The following is a 20,022-nucleotide window of genomic DNA, read 5'->3' as shown; positions in this document are numbered from 1 at the left end:
TTGTAAATACGGACATTACGCCGAAACCAATCGAATTAGGAAAGCGTTGACATGAATACAAATATTAATAAAAATGGGTTCGAAAACTGCACTGTATACTACACAAGATAAGATATGCAAAAGTTATTAGGGCTTCCAACATATTGCACTTTTTTATTTCAATCAGACTTATTAATTTCTCCATCAAATTCGTTTTATTTCAAACTACAAGAGTCAGTCCTACCAAATTCTTGTAAATTGACTGATAACAAGCTATAACGTGGTGCAAATATCGGATTTTGTTACCTTACCGTGACGTAGTTTTTAAACTATCTGAGCCGCTATCAGACAGTGGTGGGACAGGACCTAAACATTTTTAAATGATTGATAATGTGGCTTTAAAATGTAAAATTATTATTGGTGTAAAGGTGAGAGTGTTATATTTAAAAGATAAATTACTTAAGTAAACATTACAAAGTGTAATGTACTCTATATTGATATGATAGGAACCCTTGTTTTAATATTGATAAGTTTATTACTGTTATATCTGTCCATAGGTCAGTCTATCTATGTCTAAGTGCATCAAGGAAAATAAAATAAGCTTAACTGAAATAAAAAACTTTAATAATTCATGTCACAGGTTGTTTTATTCATTTAAATACGCGGTTATTTTATTAAAGAACCTCAGAGAAAAAACGATTGAATCGTCAAGGCACGGACTGCAAAAGACTACGTCATCCATAGATTTGGCATGTGTGTATGTAAAAAAGTCTATTGAATGCAGGACTATAAAAGTATTTGCAACTTGAAATCATCATCAGTTGAGTTCACAATTCATGTAAGTTATATAGGATATTTATTACAATAATATTAATTTATTTATGTCAATATTTATTTATAGAATACTGTTGTTGGATGGAGCAAATTAAAAAAAAATCACTTGTTATGATTTAAGACTACAAAGCCGTTTGTATAATTTAGCTTTTAACTTTGATTCGAGTCTACTAATTCCTTACAAGATTTGTTGATTTTTTTGTATTGGATCTGTTTGAAATATATCTTACTTCTTACTAATAATATAAATGCGAAAGTTTAGATGGATGGATGGATTTTTGTTAAAGTTTGTAGTCAAATCGGCTGAAGGGGTTTCGATGAAATTTGGTATAGATGTAGAAGATAGTCTGGAAGAAGACATAGGCTATTCAATTTTGTTTTTTTTATTTACCGCGGACGGAGTCGCAGACGAAAGCTAGTAAAGAATAAACGTTAATTAACTTGTTTGTAATTTCCACTTTCGAAATATATTTTACAAGTGCAAGCTATGTATTAACTTTATGCATTGGGGAACTAGAATTATGTATGGTCTTTACGTATTTTATTCATTTCCAGATAAAATCCACCTCCAATATGAAGACGATCGTGGCACTTACAGTGTTGGTGGGCTTGGCCACCACTTATGCGTACAGTACGGAACACGACGACCTGGACATCGCAGCGATTGTCGCTGATAAGAATGAACTGCAAAAATTCATCGATTGCTTCACCGAAAAAGCTCCTTGCACCAAACTGACACAAGATTTTAAATGTAAGTTTATTTCTATCTTATTTATATTATAAATGCGAAAGTTTAAATGGATGGATGTTTGTTAGACATTGTAGCCTAAAGGGATGAACGGATCTTTTTTTTTATAATATAAGGTGGCAAACGAGCAAGCGGTCACCTGAATCCACCGAAATGGAAAGCGACCGCTGCTCATATACATCCGCAATTGCAGATGCGTTGCCTACCCTTCATTGACGGAGGTGGAAACGCACGTAAAGATGTCATTTCTGTTCATATGCGTCTCCTCCACTGTCAAATCCACTTTTCCTTCCCATCCTTTCCTCTTAAAAATATGGTGGAAAGGGAAAGGGACTAAAATTAGGCCTCCGGCACCACACTCATCATACGAAACGCGGAAAAGCGGGCTCTACCACTGTTTCATTCTTGATCTAGATGAAATCTGCATAGATATAGAGCATAGTCTGGAAGAACACACTGAAGGAGTCGCGAGCGAAAGCTAGTAGGACATATTTTATTGTATAATCTATGGAATTCATAATGTAGGACTAGCTTTCATACCACACGAAAATTATAATCTATTTTGTATATCTACTACAGTGAGGGTTCGACAACCACGATTTTGTCTTGGCGCAGATTGAGATGTGCTGATCACTTAATAGTTCTCTCCTCGTTTGCTAGTACAATAAAAAAATACATCTTTAGTACTGATTTCATCGTTTTATCAATGAGTATATCAGATATGAACTGCTACAAAAGTGATAGGGTTAAGAAGAGAGTACCAATCTCAGAGTGGCGACTAAAATAACTAGTGATAGATAAATCTGGAGGAAGAAATCTGATGCACGTCATCATTAGATGAAGTGGAACAAGAACAATGCGGTTATAACAATATTATCTTCTTACAGCCAAGCTGCCCGAAGTCGTGCGCGAAGCCTGTGAAAAGTGTAATCCAACTCAGAAGAAGAAGTTGAAAATATTCCTCGACGGCTTGAACGAGAACTTCCCTGAGGAATACAACGCTCTCAAGAAACAGTTCGACCCCACTGGCAAACTTTTCGAGGCCCTAGACGCAGCTCTGGCTAAAGCTTGAATAATCAAATGTTAATGAACCTTTTTTTAACAATAAAATATATTTTATTTAATTCTTGAATCGATTTTGTAGTTTCTGTATCTATTTGCCATATTTCATGACATTTTAAAAATAACTAAAATTTTAACACTACTCCAACTCACTTTAACGAATAACTGCGAGGAAATAAAATAATATTATGATAATATTCTATTCTGTTATAAATAACGTCCAGTCCGGTTATAATAACGAAGTAACGGCCCGAGCCGAGACTCCTGAGGGAGCCCTTGAGCTTAGTTACTCATAAACGAGGTTTAGGCTGAGCGCCATCTGCGTTCGGCCACCTCAAGCTCGGTGGAGTTGTAAAATCTTCAAGGCAAACAGTGACAAATCAAAAAAAAAAGTAAAAAAAAGTATCAAAGTTTATTACGATTCTTATTTAGAATAGGCTAAGTGCTCGCAAATAATATTTACCTGTTTATAAAGAAGTTTCATCATCTTTTGTCGAATTTAGTTAAATGCAGTAAATAGAAGGCGATTGTTTTCGATAGATTATTGTTTACCACGAAGACTGGCGAACCTCCAATATTCAATAACCTTCAAGCATTAGTCAATCTCTCGGACACACAAAATAGTTTTTTTAAATAAAATAAAACTTATGTTGCGTGAAAAAATGTTAATATAGCTCAACTTAGATTTAAGTTAGTAGTTTTTAACTAGATGGCGCTGTTATCAATGTGTTTTATATAAAAAAGCCGAAGATAAAAACAGCCATAGGCGCCAAAGTAAAAAATTCTATGTGGTTCATTATATTATTTACTTATCCAACATAACTTTATCTTAAAAAGCATAATCAATTCTGTATGTAGGTATATTAAAATTTACTGGCGTTACATTCTATTACATGTGTTATTACTAAGACATGCTTAAATATTTATGGAACGAAGGAACTATAACAATGCAACAAAAAGCATATCCTACAACATAAGTAATGAACAGAAATCGCGACTAAAATCATTTAAATGCGGGATGAAATATCAAAATAATGACAACCACATTAAATACTTGTAACAAAAAGTCTCACTCAAGTTGGTTGTAGATATAAAAACAGAGCGAGTCGTGAGAATTTTCACTATACAAACAACCTTGTTCGAATGCACAATTTTTGATCTCAGCATTTTAAAACGTGTTGTGTGTAAACGTGGACTCACGTAAGTTGAATAATACTTTAAAATAGTGCCTTTAATGTAAATATAAATTGCAATAAACGTATTAACAAATATCTAGGTATTAAATTAACATAGATATAACTAGTTTCGATTATTGTAAGTCTAGAACATTCTGTAATCATCTCCCCCACCTTATCCTACTCCCTACCTACCTCCCTACTAGAACATTCTATAATGTTAAATTATAATTATATTTGTTACAATGGATATTGCGTTATCATTATTTAGGTATAACGCTTCATGAATTAATATAAAGATATGTTGTTATTAATAATTAATTATTGTTATTAGAATTGTAATCGACATAACTGTCTTGCGATAAATGTTGTTTGGTTTGTGCGAAGCTAACAGACTCCATTCTTATCCTTCAATTCTCTTTCACAAAGAGAGATAACAACACGGTACATTTGTTGTGACTTAAATAATATTTACTTACGATAAATTACATTTTTAATTACTTTAAGAATCTTTTAGACTTTAATAAGGCAAAGGCACTCGTTGTGAATGGTGTTTTAGATTTAAATTATACTGGTTTTCAATTATTTTCCAGAATCTTCGTGCGAATTAAATATGAAGTGCATATTGTTGTTGCCGATTTTGATGGCGGTCGTCGCAGCCGAGACTTATAGTACAGAGAATGATAATCTCGATATTGAGGCGGTTGTTCGAGATTTGCCTACATTAATATCCTTCTTAGATTGCTTTAATGATAAGAAACCGTGCGACGAAGTACAAGCTGATTTTAAAAGTAAGTTTTTTGTTTCATTCCAGTATTAAAAACTCTATGGCTAAACATAAGTGAATATATTTTAACGTTAATTAGTAACTAATCACTAATTTCGTTTAAAGGAATATATTTTCTAGGATTTAGCTTTAAGTTATATAGATTATAATACTAGATTTCGCCCGCGACTTCGTCAGCGTGCAATTATATAAATTAAAAGTGAGTAGCCTATGTGTTTTTCCAGACTATCCTCTACATCTGTGCCAAATTTCATTGAAATCCATCCAGCCGTTTAGGCTTAAAATTCTAACAAATTCACCCATCCATCCATCCATCCATCTAAACTTTCGCATTTCTAATATTGGTTAGATTAGATAAAAGAAAACCTCTGTATGCGTTCAGTAAAACCGTAACAAGACTGTTTTTTTTTTATTTTCCTTGAATTTAAACAGTTAATATTATACATATACACATTTACTTCAACAATTACCAGAACAGACGTACATCCGCCGGAATGGTACTTAAATATAAAACCTGTTAAATTAATTGTTCAACTCGCTGAAAGTGGTATTTAAAACTAACCAATTTTGGATATAAGTTAGAATGATTTTGGGTACGAATAAATGTATTTTTATTTAGTATTACAGTTTTGATTACTTTAAAGATTGTCTACGTGATATTGCTTAGAGCTTAGATGTTTTGTTATTATAAAACAAAACAAGAAACCAATCTAGCAGTGACGATTTAGAGGTCATTGTACGCTTGATATTAAGGTAACTTACAGCCAAAACACACTTTCTTTTTTATTTGTAACTAGCTGTTCCCGTGCGACTTCATTCGCATGAAATTATGAAAATTGTTTTATTGATTACATTTGTCAAATTCAATTGAAAATGTCAAAATGAAAGTATACGAATTACTTAACAGTGATACACCTTCAGCTGGATTACACATTTTTTTTAAATATTAGATATTGTTAAATATCTGTAAAAACCCCCGTCGCATTACAGTAATCACTAATATTGTTTTTTTTTAACTTGTTACTTATTTTACAGATGACATGCCTGAGGCGTTCGAAAACGCGTGTGCTAAGTGCACGGCAGCACAGAAACACATCTTTAAGCGATTCCTAGAGGAATGCGAAAAGAAAGCACCTGAAGACCTCAAGGCCCTTAAGAAAAAATACGACCCAGATTCTAAGCATTACGCTAAACTTGTAGCTGCCATTTCAAAGTCTTAAAGCTACGTGAAACTAAAGAAATCGATTTAAAAAAAAAACAATATCATAATAATAAACGTATCATAGAATAGTACACATAATAACAATCTTTTTTCTTGTTTTATAAAACCCTTCATCATCTTAATTTAAGGACGGCATCGTTGATGCAAACTGCACATATGTTTGTGCAAAGACATTCAAAGATATTTGTACAGTCAATCAACCTTACATATGGCCTAATGGGCGTGTAGTGTAGGCTCCCATTCCCTCAGTGGTGTTCCTCCGATCCTCCCTCGTAGAGTTTAAGACGACAATTTTGAATTTCCATAGAGTCAATTTTGGACACAAATGTTTCAGCAATAAAATCAATCATACGATAATGATTACAAACATTAAGTTACATCGGCTTTGTTTTGTTTCATTAATTGTAATTAGTGGTCTGTGAATCAGGCAACTTCTATTGTCAACAGCCAGACCATAAATGTTTTAGTTTTATTACAAACACATTACAATGACAATTGTGACTCATCATCGTGCTTACTTAAAGTCTGTTACTTCATAAGTAACTAGCTGTTCCCATGCGGCTTCATCCGCATGAAATTATAAATTTATTGTTTGCATTTGTCAAATTCTCAATTGCAAATGTCAAAATACCAATTACCTTATTATGGCAATCTTGCTTCCGTGATGAATGGCAGCAACTTATGGTCTTGTTCCCACATTAAAGTTTTCGTACAAAATATTTACCCCCTAAATTTAATGGCGTTAAAATATATAGCCTAAAGCGTGACGTAAGTATAGGGCTTTATATTAAAAAATAATTATTCAAAAATATGCTGTAATTGCTGACATCTAAGGCAACAAAGTGTGTGTTTACGCTTTATTATAGATTGAAATTTAAAATATACTAAATCTCTGACGTCAGACAGGCGGTCGACCGTAAAAATGATGCAAAAACATTAAGGTTTATCAAACCTTGGTCGCCGAATCCACGTGAATGGCAGAAGGCTATGGATATGAAGACGTTGATTATCATCACGACGTGAGTTGTACATCGGGTTACGTCAAGAGTATGCGTTCTAACGGTGCAAGAAAGCTTGTTTGCCACCTTTTAACTACATAGACTAAAGCCTAAACCTAAAGATCATTATGACCCTCTCATCGCAGTCTATGTGGGGGCGCATGAGGTTAACGTTCTCTAGGTTCGGACTATATCCATTCCTTGTTTCAGTCATTATTGTCTTCCTAATGATAGCGTAACCTATTGGTGTATTATAGATAGAATAAGAATTTCCATTTAACATAGAGAGTCTCTTTAGATTATACATTAAAATCTGTATGCATACATTAAGATAATTTGTCAGATATTTTAAGTATTTAAATAAATAATTAGATCATAATGAATGTTTTTGCATCCTCATGTGTCCTCTTCATATATTTCGAAGGTTACGTGTGGGTAACTGTTCTAAGGTATTAAATACGATGTTATAGAACGGCAAAGTCATTTGTGTGGATCTATTCAAAGGATATTTTAATAGAATATCAATCAACAGTTAGTATGCAAGTGGTTGTGCTTGTGTTCGTCGTGTTATTTCCTTTGTTTGTTTCCTCTGAGGATAAATATTATGATCGGAGATACGACTACTACGATTTGGATAATTTGTTTCAAAATCCACGATTATTGACGAAGTATATCAATTGTTTTTTAGATAAAGGACCTTGTACACCGGTAGGAAGGGTGTTTAAATGTAAGTTTAAATTGATGTACTTAAAATACAGTGGAGTAACTTAATTAATCTTTTGAATAATTTATAATTAATTAATCGGATTGTATTATTTAATGTTCATTATTAAAATAACCTATTGTGCTTTTTAAATCTCTTATTTAATTAGCGTCGACCGCATCGTGGGATGGGTGGGATCGTGGTAAAATATAAAAAAAAATGTTATTGAATGATAATCGATCATTAATTCATGATTGACTTTACGAAAATTAACCTGAAAAGTAGTAAATCATAAATTATATACAGGGATTAAAAAATCTCGATTAATCACTAAAAAATCATGATTCATGAACAATTAGTTGCTAATGACTTTTCGCACAAACTTCACCTTCACAATTATTATTATCTGCATATAATAAAATTAAAATTCCCAAGGATATAATAATAATGGCTCAAAGACAAAACCACAATCTATGTTTTAAATATTTTTATTAGATAATACTTATATTTTTTGATACTGGTACGTATGTAAAACTGGCGAGATAAACTGGCAGGTTAAGGCAATTCTAGTACGTCGTGTAAGGAACTATGATGAAAGTTTCTTTAATTTTGGGTTTTGGGAGCAGCGCAATGAAATAACGACACGATACAGTATTAACCTGGTCCGTGTCTTACGAAATGTTCAACAAATATATTGGTACATTATGTTCCAATATCATATTGTAACAATGTTTAATAGTATTTATGTTTAAAACTCCATCGTTGTTGTCAATGACAAGTGAATCTTGATTGTCAATGGAAATAAATTTATTTTTATGCATTAATTTAATTGAGATCAATAATAATCAATCAATAACTTTATATTTCCCATTGTTATTTTTATTTATCTATACTATTATAATAAAGCGTAAACACACAATTCTTTGTTGCCTAAGATGTCAGCAATTACAGCATATTTTTGAATAATTCATTTTTTAATCAAAAGCCCTACACTTCCGTCACGCTTTAGGCTATATATTTTAACGCCATTAAACTTATGGGGTAAATATTTTGGATAAAAATACTAATGTGGGAAAGAGATCATAAGTTGCTGCCAACATCAAGGAAACAAGGTTGTCATCATGTCATGTCATTTTGACATTTGTAATTGATAATTTGACAAATGTAAAATTTTCATAACTTCATGCGGATGAAGTCGCACAGGAACAGCTAGTTTTGTAATAAACATCGATATAATTAAAAAATACAAACGTCGACGTAAAAACCATTTGATTGTTTGTAAGAAAATACTTAAGTACTCAATCAACGTTTAATGGATCTATTCAATTATTTGGCTGTTTTTTTTTGTATAATTTACTTAACATGTGGTTTTAGTGATATTACCTGAAGTGGTGACGTCGGCTTGTGCGAAGTGTTCGCCGTCTCAAAGACGCCTGGCGCGCAATACATTCGAAGCCTTTGACAAATATTTACCTGACAGTCGAGATGAACTCAAACGGAAACTTGATCCTCAAAATATGTATTTCGAAAGATTCCTCGAAGCAATTTCTACAGCTTAAGTTTGCAGTATAGCTATAAGTAAGTGTAATATTTTTTAATGAATAGTAATACCGGCATAAGGGTAGGGTTAAAGTGGTGCGACCTTCCAGGACGCCTAGCAAAAGGGATATAGAGGCGCCACAGGCTAAATCTTGGGTGCCGGTAATGCTCAAACAGACTTTGGCTGTTAGTGTGATCCTATCGTTTTTCAAGTTACCGATGAATAACGATGTAGATATCTATACTAATATAATAAGCGTAAACACACACTACTTTGTGCCGTAGGTTCTCAGCAATCACAGCTTGTTATTCAATAATTCTTACTTTAATAAAAAGCCCTACACTCACGACACGCTTTAGGCTGAATATTTTCACACTTTTAAACTCAGGTGGTAAATAAATAGAGAAAGGGACCATAAACTAAAAGCTGCCAACATTAAAGAAGCTAGGTTATTGTATTACGGTAATGGTAATTTTGACATTTGCAATCGAGAATTTGACAAATGTAAACAAAAAATAAAGTTTTTATAATTTCACGTGGATGAAGCCGCACGTGAACAGCTAGTAATTGAATAAACTTAATCCGAGTAGAGTAGGAACTAATACCATGAAGTCGGCATAAGGACAAAGTTAATATATGAAGACAAGAGATGATTATGAAGTAGCAAATTTCAATATACTAAGGACTTAGAAATAAAAAAGCTGTGAAGTTTTGAATGGAATGGATAAACTGAATCCATTCCATTCATAACTTTCTTACTCTTACACATCGTACCGATTGAAACAAATTATAGTTAAACAGGGATTTTTAAAACATTAGTCGAAATTTATCAATGCTTACATTAAATTAGTTAACCTCATATATTTCACGATACTTAACTTGTCTGTAAATTTTCACAAAATGATCTGTAATTCAAATCCATGTGTATCGAATTTTGCAGTCCTCTTTTTTACTTTAAACTGAGCTTTTATTATATAAATTGTTTATGTCAAAGGCCTCTGTGCAAAATAAACAACGGTTATGTAATAAACTTGTAATATTTCAAAGCTCTGCTCGTTCCACTTCACGGTAAATAACACTTTTCAAGGATTTTTTTTACTAGTTCATTGGTTTTATTCCAAAAGAAGGGATAAGTTTTTTCATCACCAATTAAATATACAATGTTCTCTATTTTTTAAATAAACTGTACATAAATTATGCACAATTATATCTTTATTTCTATCATCTTCTGAGTCAATGTTATTTGTTTATTTTGGCTTATTTACCATTTCGGGTAAGGTTTCAGAATTACTATGACGCAAACACGTGCTTAATTGTTTTCATTTTCTTCTTTCTGAGGCTCTCTTCCTTAATTACCACAACGTAGTTGTACAGTTTAAAACATGCTAATTATTTTAGAATTTTTTTAAAGTTAAAAATTACCTTTTTTATATTTTCCTTAAAAAAATTCAAGCAATTATTGCTTAAGACGATTTCCTGGTATAGTCAACAAACTGTCCACTATAAAACATAGCCAGAAGAACTATAGAGGGCCCTCCTATAGTTGTATTTTATTTTAAAAACGATCCGTGTAATTAAAGGCGAAAGGTTCAAAGTTGAATGTCGGGCAAGGGGCGCAAGTGGTCTGCACGACGAGGAAGGTAGTGGGTTAATCAGCGACAATATAAAAGCACTGTCGCTTTCAATGGTCGCTAGTTCATTGGGTCTACTATAGAGTAAAAGGTGGGTGAACGAACTGTTGTCGGCCATTGTAATCTAACACGCCGAATATTGTGATTTGTGTTCATAACGTGTTATCATAATTGTACTTAGTGATTTTTTTACAAATTTCAAGTAACAGACAAATTATGTTAATATTTTTTTTAATCTATAGTATATTTACGTAAATTAACTTATTATTTTGTTAGTAATAAAACTTTATAACCTTGCTTGTGGCATATTTAAGTTCAAATACTGCGTACACTGAGGCAGTACTAATTTAGATTCAAGTCAAACGTTCGTCGTCCCTCAAGGTAGCTGATGAACAGATTTCTTCGTTTATTATTCGGGACAAGACGCATACGAATAGTATACTCTACATAGTATATTTAATTTGAATTTACTTGTGATTACAGAATTAACTTCAAAATGAAAACTCTGGTGGTGTTAGCTTGCGTGGTATTGTCGGTGTTCGCGGCGGAGAAATATAACTCAAAATATGACAATTTTGATGTCGACACGTTGATTGGTAACGAAAGACTGCTCAAGTCATACATAAACTGTTTCCTAGATAAAGGCAGATGCACAGCTGAGGGCACGGACTTTAAAAGTAAGTACTTTGTTATCAATTTACTAACACAACTACTAGATTTATTAAAAGTTTAGTGTATTAAAAGTTTTAGCAAAAACATTTTTGAACAAGCAAGGAATAAAAAAATCTTTAAATATTTCACAACATTAGATTTTCGATGCTTTAATTCGAGTTGAGGGCTATCTGGTAATATCTTAAGCAACATTTGTAGTGACCATAGTATTGTGTTCATTACAGACAAAATACCTTTTTACCTTTAGTGTAGATACAGCCTAAATAGTTAATATGATTTAAAAGTTCCTTTAAGTTGATAACCTTAAAGTATTATTTTATGTGAGGTAAAACTTAAGTAGGTTGAGTAAACTTGGCAATTCACTTATTTAACTTACGATCACTCTTTACAATTACAAACAAAACAATAACTATGCCTATAACTCTTCTTAATTTAACTTAGTGCCATTTCAATTTAATTTATTAAAAAATTAATAATTTTAAAACGGTTAAAGCTCACGTTTAAAAAATCAATAAATTTTCAATACAAACCATTGAAACAAATATAATTCAACGTATAATCGTATGTTAATCGATCTCTTAAGAAGTAATTTAACATTTACTTTATGAATGTTAAATCTAATCGTCGATTAGAATCCGCTACATTGTCTATGCAGAAAACGTTCCACTTTATAACACAGATTAAGTCAAGCGGAGTATAATTTTTGCATAAAACGGTCGAGGTCAAGGCAACTGTTACCCTACAACTAGACGACACTTATTTGAGGTTATCCACTTCCCATATATGGTAAACGTTTACATAATTGTTAAGTAAAAATAACGTATGTATGTAAAATGTACCTAAAACAACTATTTACGTAACATTTTTGTTTGTTTGTTTTGTTATTGAGTTAATCAAGGATTTACAAACATGGATGTTATTGAAATTTTGTTTTTTACAACATTAGTCACTAGAAAATTGATGGTTTTGCAGATATTTTTATTACTAAAAACTATAATTTTATTTATATTAAGGAAAAAATTGTAACATTCGTATAGACGGGTTTTTATTAAACATATCTGTTTTTATTTGCAGAAGCTCTACCCGAGTCAATTGAGACAAACTGCGGAAAATGCACTGAAAAACAGAAGCTCAACATAAGGAAAGTAATCAAAGCCATACAACAGAAGTACCCCGAGAAATGGGAGGAACTTGTCAAGAAAAACGACCCCAGCGGCAAACACCGCGCGAATTTCGATAAATTCATCCAGGGCAGCTAAACTTATTCATTTCAAATTTAATCTAAGTTATTCACTAAGTTAAAATAAGTTTTATTCCTATGAAAAGTATTGTTACCAATTTGTTAAAATACTCAATCTTTATTGTCACGCAATTTTAAACTTTAAATAATGAGATTATAGGAACTAGAAAACTCGAATAATATTTTAAGCCACAAAAATGCTCTCTTATGTTATTTCAAAAACAATTTTTTAAGCTTAAAACATATTATTATTTATTACGAAGATGAAAAGTTAGACTGAAAATAATAAACAATTGTATAAAATGTATTGTTTTTTATCGATCCAAGCACCCCTGGCCGAATTAGGTGAACGGCTGGCATTTAGGCGTTGAGCAAGTTTGCGAGCCGGTCGGTTGCATGTGTGTTTGTGTGTCAATCGCAGCGGGCCGCTTGCGCCAGCTCGCAGCACCTCTGACGTAAGACAGACATCGTTGTATAACTATCTTATAACAAGCAACGCAACTATTCCGCATCGTTAGGCTTTACGACACTGAAATTATAGTTAATCTTGACAATATTGTGGACAAACTGGAGTTAAATGTCAAATATCAAAATAAAATCAACTGAATTTTTACTCTTGGGTCATTTTGTCATACTCGGAACCCAGTATATTGTTAAATAATTGCCATGATAGGGGAAACGTGAAGGAAAATATAGTAACGTGTAAACTACACATATCGGCGAAGAAAGTACCTTGTGAATTAGCCCTTTTCTTGGTAGTGTATCTGTAGAGATACATCAATTTTTTTTTCTAAACACTTTGGGTCATCAAGGTTAAGTGCTATGAATATTATTTTGATATTCGAAAAAATAAAATTCTGCCAAGTTAAGGGTAACCAAACCGCACTTTGCAAGTTACATTGAGTATGGCCTCGACACATCTACCTTAGGATAGGTTCTGAGCCCATCAGTGGATCCGAATATGCACTTTCAACTTTTAATTTAATATAACTCTACATTAATCTATCTATATCTATAATCTATACTAATATAATGAAGCGTAAAGAGCAGTAAACACACACTACTTTGTGACGTAGGATGTCAGCAATCAGCATATTTCTGAATAATTCTTTCTTTAATAAAAAAACCCTACACTTACGACACACTTAGGCCATATATTTTTACACTTCTAAACTTATGGGTTAAGTAAATTGGAATAAACCTCCTTGTGAGAAAGGGACTATAAACTATAAGCTGCCAACATTAAAGAAGCAAGGTTATTATGGCAACGGTAACTTAGACATTTACAATTGAGAATTTGACAAATGTAAATAATAAAATGTTTTTTTTTTATAATATCATGCGGATGAAGCCGCACGGGAACAGCTGGTTAACAAATAAACCAGAACATTTCATTCACTGAGAAATTTATAACCTAAAGTACACGATCGATTTATGTTACTGTCGAAATAAAAGTCGGGATTTCCATCTGCAATAATATACCCAATGAAACACTAGTTGAATATTAATGAGGGGTATATCCTATTACAAATACTTGTAGGTACAAGTTAGCGATTGCTTGAAATGCTTCAGTTACTGGCATCAGGGCTAACTTTTTTATAAATGAACTAACAACTAACGCTAACAATGTACACTAAATTAAAAACTCGTAAAGTAATAAATACCTATTGATACGTCCCCGCTTCGTACAGGTGGACATTTAATTTTGAAATACGTTATAACAATATTAAATTTAGCCTTTGTTACTTAGTGAAATTATTGTCTAATGGTAAAAGATTTATTAAATCAATCTCAGCTGTTTTTGAGTTAATACGTTACATAAATATACATTCTTGTCTCATTCCATTTTTATTATGTTCTGTGTTTGACTCTACTTCGGAATTAGTACAATTGATTAAGAAGAAGAAGACATAAGAATTTTCTTATGTCTTATCTATCTATACTTCTATACTAATATAATAAAGCGTAAACACACACTACTTTGTGGCGTAAGATGTCAGCAATCATAGCATATTTTGAATAACACTTTCTTTATTAAAAATCCCTACACTTAAGTTACGATTTAGGTTATATATTTTCACACTGTAAAACTTAGGGGGTAAATAAATTGGACAAAAACTCTAATGTGGGAAAGGGACCATAAACTACAAGCTGCCAACATTAAGGAAGCAAGGTTATTATGGTAAGGGTAATTTTGACATTTGCACTTCACAGAGGAAATGAACCACACAAACAAAGAATGTTTTTAGCACACAATTTTATTAAGTAATGCTCCATTAAGTGATCATAAAATTACACAATACAACATAGCCATAATTCGTTATAGGACAGCGATTAATAATTTATTGCCGTCATTTTTTTAAATTACAGGCAATAAATACTTTGTAATGTCTAAATAATCCATTTACTCTTCAGCAACGAACGCGGCGAAAGCAGTTTCGTATTCTCGTTTAGGATCATATTTCTCCGTGAATTGGATAGCATCATCGGGATATTTCTCGTAAAGTGCTTTAACAATCTTCCTTACGTTTTTCTTTTGCGGTTCGGAACATTTAGCGCATGCTTCTTTAATAACTTCAGGTAGAATTTCTGGAATAAATATGTCGAAAATATGATTAGTTGTTTTGGTACTAAATGAACAAAGATAAGTTAAATAACAGTTTGTAGAAATAGTTATTGACCGATAACTATAAAGTAAATTGAACTTAAATGCTTTCGTTATTTGTATTATAAACTATATTTCACCCGCGACTCCTGTGGAATTAAAAAATCAAAAGGGCGTAGCCTATGTGTTTTTCCAGCCTATCCTCTGTATCTATACCAAATTTCAACGAAATCCGTTCAGCCGTTTAGGCTACAAACTCTAACAAACATCCATCCATCTAAACTTTCGCATTTATAATATTAGTATGTTTAAGTGCCACAATATCTGTAAATGTTTTAAAGTAATTTAGTATTTATCTGGTTAACACTGTTTACATGTATTCAATATGCTGATGAGATCAGACGTGATTTTCTTAACAGACCATCTGATTGACATACTAATCGGTTATTTATTTTAATTTTTGTAGGAAGCCAACGTATCACATGTTATTGTAGTTATGACTCACATACATGAATAACAGGCATGTAATAGAATCTCTTCCTCAGTTTCCTAGAGCCGATGAAGAAAGTTTGATGTGATCAAATTTCAGGAATACGTTTCTCTCGTAACATTATACGTCCTGTTATTACGTTATTATTAACTAAGGCACATATTTTCATATTTTACAATAATGCACAAAATGATATGTTTTAAATTATTCTGTTAATATTACAACGATCTTGCACACTAAGTTTTTTTTTTTTTAAATTAGACTATACAAAACAAATATTGCTTCAATTTTATTATACGTAACGGATGAGAAACTTGCATTGAAAAAAAAACGTGGAATACCATTTTGTATTTGAATTAGCAATGAATATTTGTTATATCTATAGTTTAGTTTCCATTTGGAAAAGAATACAAACTTTTAAATTCCTCAGAGAATTCAGCGGTGCATGGTTTTCTGTCGAGGAAGCAATCTATGTAAGATCTGAACAAGGTGTCGTCGGCAAGCACTTTGTTTGCATCAACTCTGTCATAAGCAGCGTCATAGCTCAGCGCGGTGGGAATCAGCAACGCGAGGATAAGGCTTAGGAACACCATTGTTCTAGAAAAGAAATATATGAAATTATGACTTAATAATACACTTTTTAAACATTGTGCTATAGCTACTAAGAAGTATGTACAGTCGCGTACGTTCGCGGTATCAGTTATAGAAAAAAATATTAGGGTTACTAGCGATGTTTTAAATTGATTATATATTTATTTTACCTGCACTGTACTCCTGATGATTTTTGAACCTCGGTCACTGATATGTATTTTATTTTGAAATGTTAACCATTTTATAGTAAAGATGAGGGGAAATAAACAATTTTCATAATTCCTAAAATAAGTTAATGAATAATTTTGTCTGTGGACATTACAATTGTATCGTCTAGATTTTTATCAAATGATATGTTGTTCGATACTGCAGCGACCTTCAATATCATTGTTAGACGAATCATTTGATTGTACGATAAGGGATATTTACCAAATTTATATAAAATTTATTTAAAAGTGTAGTCATTACCAATTTTATAATACCTTGTATAATAAATACTAATTATATTAAGAGAGGCTAGTTTGACAAGGGAAAATACCACGACCTCGTTGAACCTTGATAGTTGCCTGCTACTGCCACTGACGGTATATGTTTTTGCCTAAATTTAAGACTGTTGCCTACAATTTCAAAGCTTAATATTCATAAGCTAAAGATACATGGTTGTATAGATCTATGGAACATCCATAATGGAAGTAATAAAGATGACGATTTATAAGTACACAATGACAAGTAATGATGTGAATGGCCTCCGTTTCCGTATTATCTGCGGAAGTTCCGCGATGTGTCCACTTCCGTTAATGTATCGTTTCCCAAGCATAAAGACAGTTTTATCGAACTGCTTTATACCGCTTTTTATTTTGGATACATATAGCTTTACTTATACATATGTGATACCTTGCGATTATTGTATCGAATTGAACAAACCTCATTAATTGATAATGCAATGTTGTAAAAGTAAAAACATGCCAAAAATATTTCAACAGGAGCTGGAAAAATAAACATTGCAGTAAAAGTTGCTGCAGGCGCTATGATATGATAAAAATAAGCAAAGGAGACACCATAGCTGATATGCCGATGTATTGATACATATATTTATTCGTTGTATCGTGTATACGTTGATTCTGTCAACATATCTGATGACAGCAAAACAAAGAACGAAGAAGAAAAGGTTCAAAAATGTTTTTAAAGGTTTGGAATTAATAAGCAGTTTCTTTAAGAAGTTTGTCATTTGATTTTTCTAATTAGAACACATATTAATTAAATTAACATTCAGAAAATTATAGATATTTACATGTGTGATGCTTAATAATAAAATAAATATTTAAACTATCCTGCTGGACCACTTGAATCACAGAAATATCAAGTCGATAGAAACTACAAAGTCCTTGCCAACATAAACCGGAATACGAGATGCATATTGAATACAAATTAACTACTAAGTAAACAGATAAATATGAAACAGTAGTGAATATGTAAATAGATTTTCTTAGAACTAGAAATCTCTGTTTTAGGTTAATTCTGTTGGAGTTTTTATATGTTTGTATACTGGCAGGCAACACTGTACACATTAAGGATGTTTTTTTAATATTAGAATAATGTATAATTTAAATTATTAAGGGTGAGTTGCATCAAATCGCCGGTTATCGTAAAAGTTATAATAGGGTTACAAGTGCAAAAACATATTCTCACAGAGGTTTTATGTGTTTTTCGTTTTTACAATGGAAACATTTAAACCTGAATGTCACTAAAGTGTCAAGTTGGTGTCAAGAATGACATTTACGTAAATTAAAATGTTTGGAAATTCATGTTTCGCCGATTATATTTATGTATCATACGCATGGTATTTTATAGTGAAATAAACTTTTTGCCCACGAAGATGGAGAAAATGGCAAACTCTTGTGAAAATAAACTAGTTTGGGCCATTATTGAAACTGTATTTACTTTACTACTCAAATATGTAGCAAAAATGAAGCAATAAAATTATACAAATATAAATGCATCTTATTTATTTTCCATATTATAAATTGACCTTTTATGGAGGACATTTTTTTAAATAAGAGAAAAGGGACAAGCGCTGTTGCTATGGCCTTAGACACTCGAAATTTGTCCAAACTGAATGTTTGGCCAAATTTCGAGTTCCATCTTGGAAATCCATTATTTCCGAGCACGCAAGACTTTATTCTTCTGGATTACGTATAGGATAATAGTAGATATTTTCTTTTTCCAATACTTTTTCCATTATTTGTGCTTTTGAAGATAAGAGCTTGTGACAGTTGACACTACCGAACTGACACTAACCGTAACGCTAACTATAACCGCCCAAAATCGGGCGGTTATGATTAGTGTCTAATATGACGTCATTTTGACCAGCGCAAAACTGGTGTAGCGAATATCATGAACATCCGAAGACGTAACCATCGGGAATGTGCTGGTTAAGGTTTATAGTTAGTTAATGTAACTCATCCTTAGTAAATTTTAAGATTATTCCCAATATTACCATTTCAAATAATTTTAACTTTAACGGTAACCGGCGATATGGTGCAACTCACCCTAAGAATTCTACATTTGCTGAAATATAGTTAGACTTCACATCTCGACACGGAACAAGTAACATTGAAGGACTAATAAAACATTGTATAAAATATGGTTCAGATATTTTAAATATAATGATGATTAACTAGAAGAAAGTGTTTCAATAGCCCCACACCTCCAGAGCCCCGGACGGGGGAAAGTAACCGTCCAACGGGTTATGGGCCCAGGATATTTGAAGTTTTAAAATTTATTAATTTTTACGAAGAATTTGAAACAAGAAAATAACCATAGCAACCAGATTGTTGATTAAAAATATGCATGGCAACCAAGATGGATTCAGCAAATATTTGAAGAATGAAGAAAGTATAGAAAATAGATAAAAGTTCGAGAAGGAGATATGGAAGGAAAAGTTGTACCAGAGTTTATGAAGTTCGAGAAGGTGAAGAGAAGATGGTACCAGGGAGAGATTATTGAGAGGGAGAGAGTAAAGGAAATGAAAGTCGAGAAGAAATAGGAAGAATTGTCAGTTTTGAAGAAATAGATACTGGAAAAGAAAAAAAAATGAAACAATTGAAGCTGAAACAAATGACAGAAATGCCAATGAAGCATGAAAATCTGGTGGAAAATTTAAGAAGAATATTGATGAGAGGATTAGTTTAAAAGAATAGAATTAATGAAGAAATTGTGGGAAACACAAGAAATTCGGAAAATAAACATTGATTTGGATATAGGTGAATACTACAAAAATAATGTAGCAAATGTAGTACGAAAGGACATACATGTATGAAAATTGTATATAACATATACATAATCAGGTGAGTTCAAGTGTACGAAACAGATATTTCAAAAATTAAGGGGGTGTTTTCATTTGAAAATAAATAATTAAGGGGGTGATTGTAACATAATTATTTATTTTTCATTAGACGAAGTTGTAAGTTGTGAAGTATTGAAATCTTTAGAAAAAAAAAAAATTTACAGTTGTTTTGGAAATTTTCTTATGTCTCTTTAGTAGTTTTTCCTTTGTGTTTTGTTGGTTTATTTAATAGTTTTGTTTTATTTTAGTTTTATTATAAAAGTATTATATTGTGTTTAGTTCAAGAAATAAGATCACAAAATTTAGGGATGAAGGGGGAAATGTTTAAATTTTTATTATTGGTAGTGAAAAAATTTATTATTTAGTTGAGAAGTATAAGGATGAGGTATATTGTTATAT

At 31.9% G+C, this 20,022-nt stretch overlaps 3 protein-coding genes across 8 annotated transcripts in view; 2 read left to right on the top strand and 1 right to left on the bottom strand.

Annotated features, from left to right (window-relative positions):
• Positions 1 to 711: 711 nt before the first annotated feature.
• Positions 712 to 5,895, top strand: LOC106102110. The gene is made up of 6 exons (XM_013281519.1): positions 712 to 817; positions 1,369 to 1,564; positions 2,449 to 2,621; positions 2,848 to 2,851; positions 4,392 to 4,589; positions 5,621 to 5,895. The coding sequence occupies exons 1-6, from the start codon at positions 758 to 760 to the stop codon at positions 5,803 to 5,805; spliced, it is 816 nt and encodes a 271-aa protein (XP_013136973.1). The 5' UTR covers positions 712 to 757; the 3' UTR covers positions 5,806 to 5,895.
• Positions 5,896 to 9,026: 3,131 nt separating this feature from the next.
• Positions 9,027 to 12,891, top strand: LOC106102601 (ejaculatory bulb-specific protein 3-like). Of its 3 annotated transcripts, none has more exons than XM_013282129.1 (3): positions 9,027 to 9,086; positions 11,163 to 11,356; positions 12,426 to 12,891. In XM_013282129.1, exons 2-3 carry the CDS (start codon positions 11,176 to 11,178, stop codon positions 12,608 to 12,610), a joined length of 366 nt encoding a protein of 121 aa, XP_013137583.1. In that variant the 5' UTR covers positions 9,027 to 9,086; positions 11,163 to 11,175; the 3' UTR covers positions 12,611 to 12,891. The 3 variants fall into 3 exon arrangements, with proteins under 3 accessions (XP_013137583.1, XP_013137581.1, XP_013137582.1); XM_013282127.1 differs by lacking the exon at positions 9,027 to 9,086 and adding an exon at positions 10,689 to 10,770; XM_013282128.1 differs by lacking the exon at positions 9,027 to 9,086 and adding an exon at positions 10,978 to 11,060.
• A 1,961-nt stretch (positions 12,892 to 14,852) lies between these two features.
• Positions 14,853 to 20,022, bottom strand: part of LOC106102352 (ejaculatory bulb-specific protein 3-like) — a 6,895-nt gene continuing 1,725 nt past the window's right edge. Inside the window, exons 1-4 of one of the 4 annotated variants that reach the window (XM_013281789.1) lie at positions 17,202 to 17,381; positions 16,448 to 16,559; positions 16,102 to 16,283; positions 14,853 to 15,180 (exon numbers count right to left, since the gene is read on the bottom strand). In XM_013281789.1, the coding sequence (XP_013137243.1) occupies positions 14,996 to 15,180; positions 16,102 to 16,279 (363 nt within the window). In that variant the 5' untranslated portion in view covers positions 16,280 to 16,283; positions 16,448 to 16,559; positions 17,202 to 17,381 and the 3' untranslated portion in view covers positions 14,853 to 14,995. Of the gene's footprint in view, positions 15,181 to 16,101; positions 16,284 to 16,447; positions 16,583 to 17,201; positions 17,382 to 20,022 lie in introns of those variants that run through there. The other 3 variants (XM_013281788.1, XM_013281790.1, XM_013281791.1) reach the window with 3 other exon arrangements.

Source organism: Papilio polytes, unplaced genomic scaffold (genome assembly GCF_000836215.1).
Source record: "Papilio polytes unplaced genomic scaffold, Ppol_1.0 DF823923.1, whole genome shotgun sequence".
NCBI lineage: Eukaryota > Metazoa > Arthropoda > Insecta > Lepidoptera > Papilionidae > Papilio > Papilio polytes.
The sequence above is the reverse complement of the archived record's forward strand: the minus strand, read 5'-3'. Positions and strand labels throughout refer to the sequence as shown.

Bases quoted from the DNA above. Each gene is read 5' to 3' on its own strand.
- LOC106102110 (XM_013281519.1), top strand. From the start codon at position 758: ATGCAGGACTATAAAAGTATTTGCAACTTGAAATCATCATCAGTTGAG. The intron at 1,565-2,448 runs GTAAGTTTATTT...ATCTTCTTACAG, and splicing joins ACTGACACAAGATTTTAAAT to CCAAGCTGCCCGAAGTCGTG. The intron at 4,590-5,620 runs GTAAGTTTTTTG...CTTATTTTACAG, and splicing joins AGTACAAGCTGATTTTAAAA to ATGACATGCCTGAGGCGTTC.
- LOC106102601 (XM_013282129.1), top strand. From the start codon at position 11,176: ATGAAAACTCTGGTGGTGTTAGCTTGCGTGGTATTGTCGGTGTTCGCG. The intron at 11,357-12,425 runs GTAAGTACTTTG...TTTTATTTGCAG, and splicing joins TGAGGGCACGGACTTTAAAA to AAGCTCTACCCGAGTCAATT.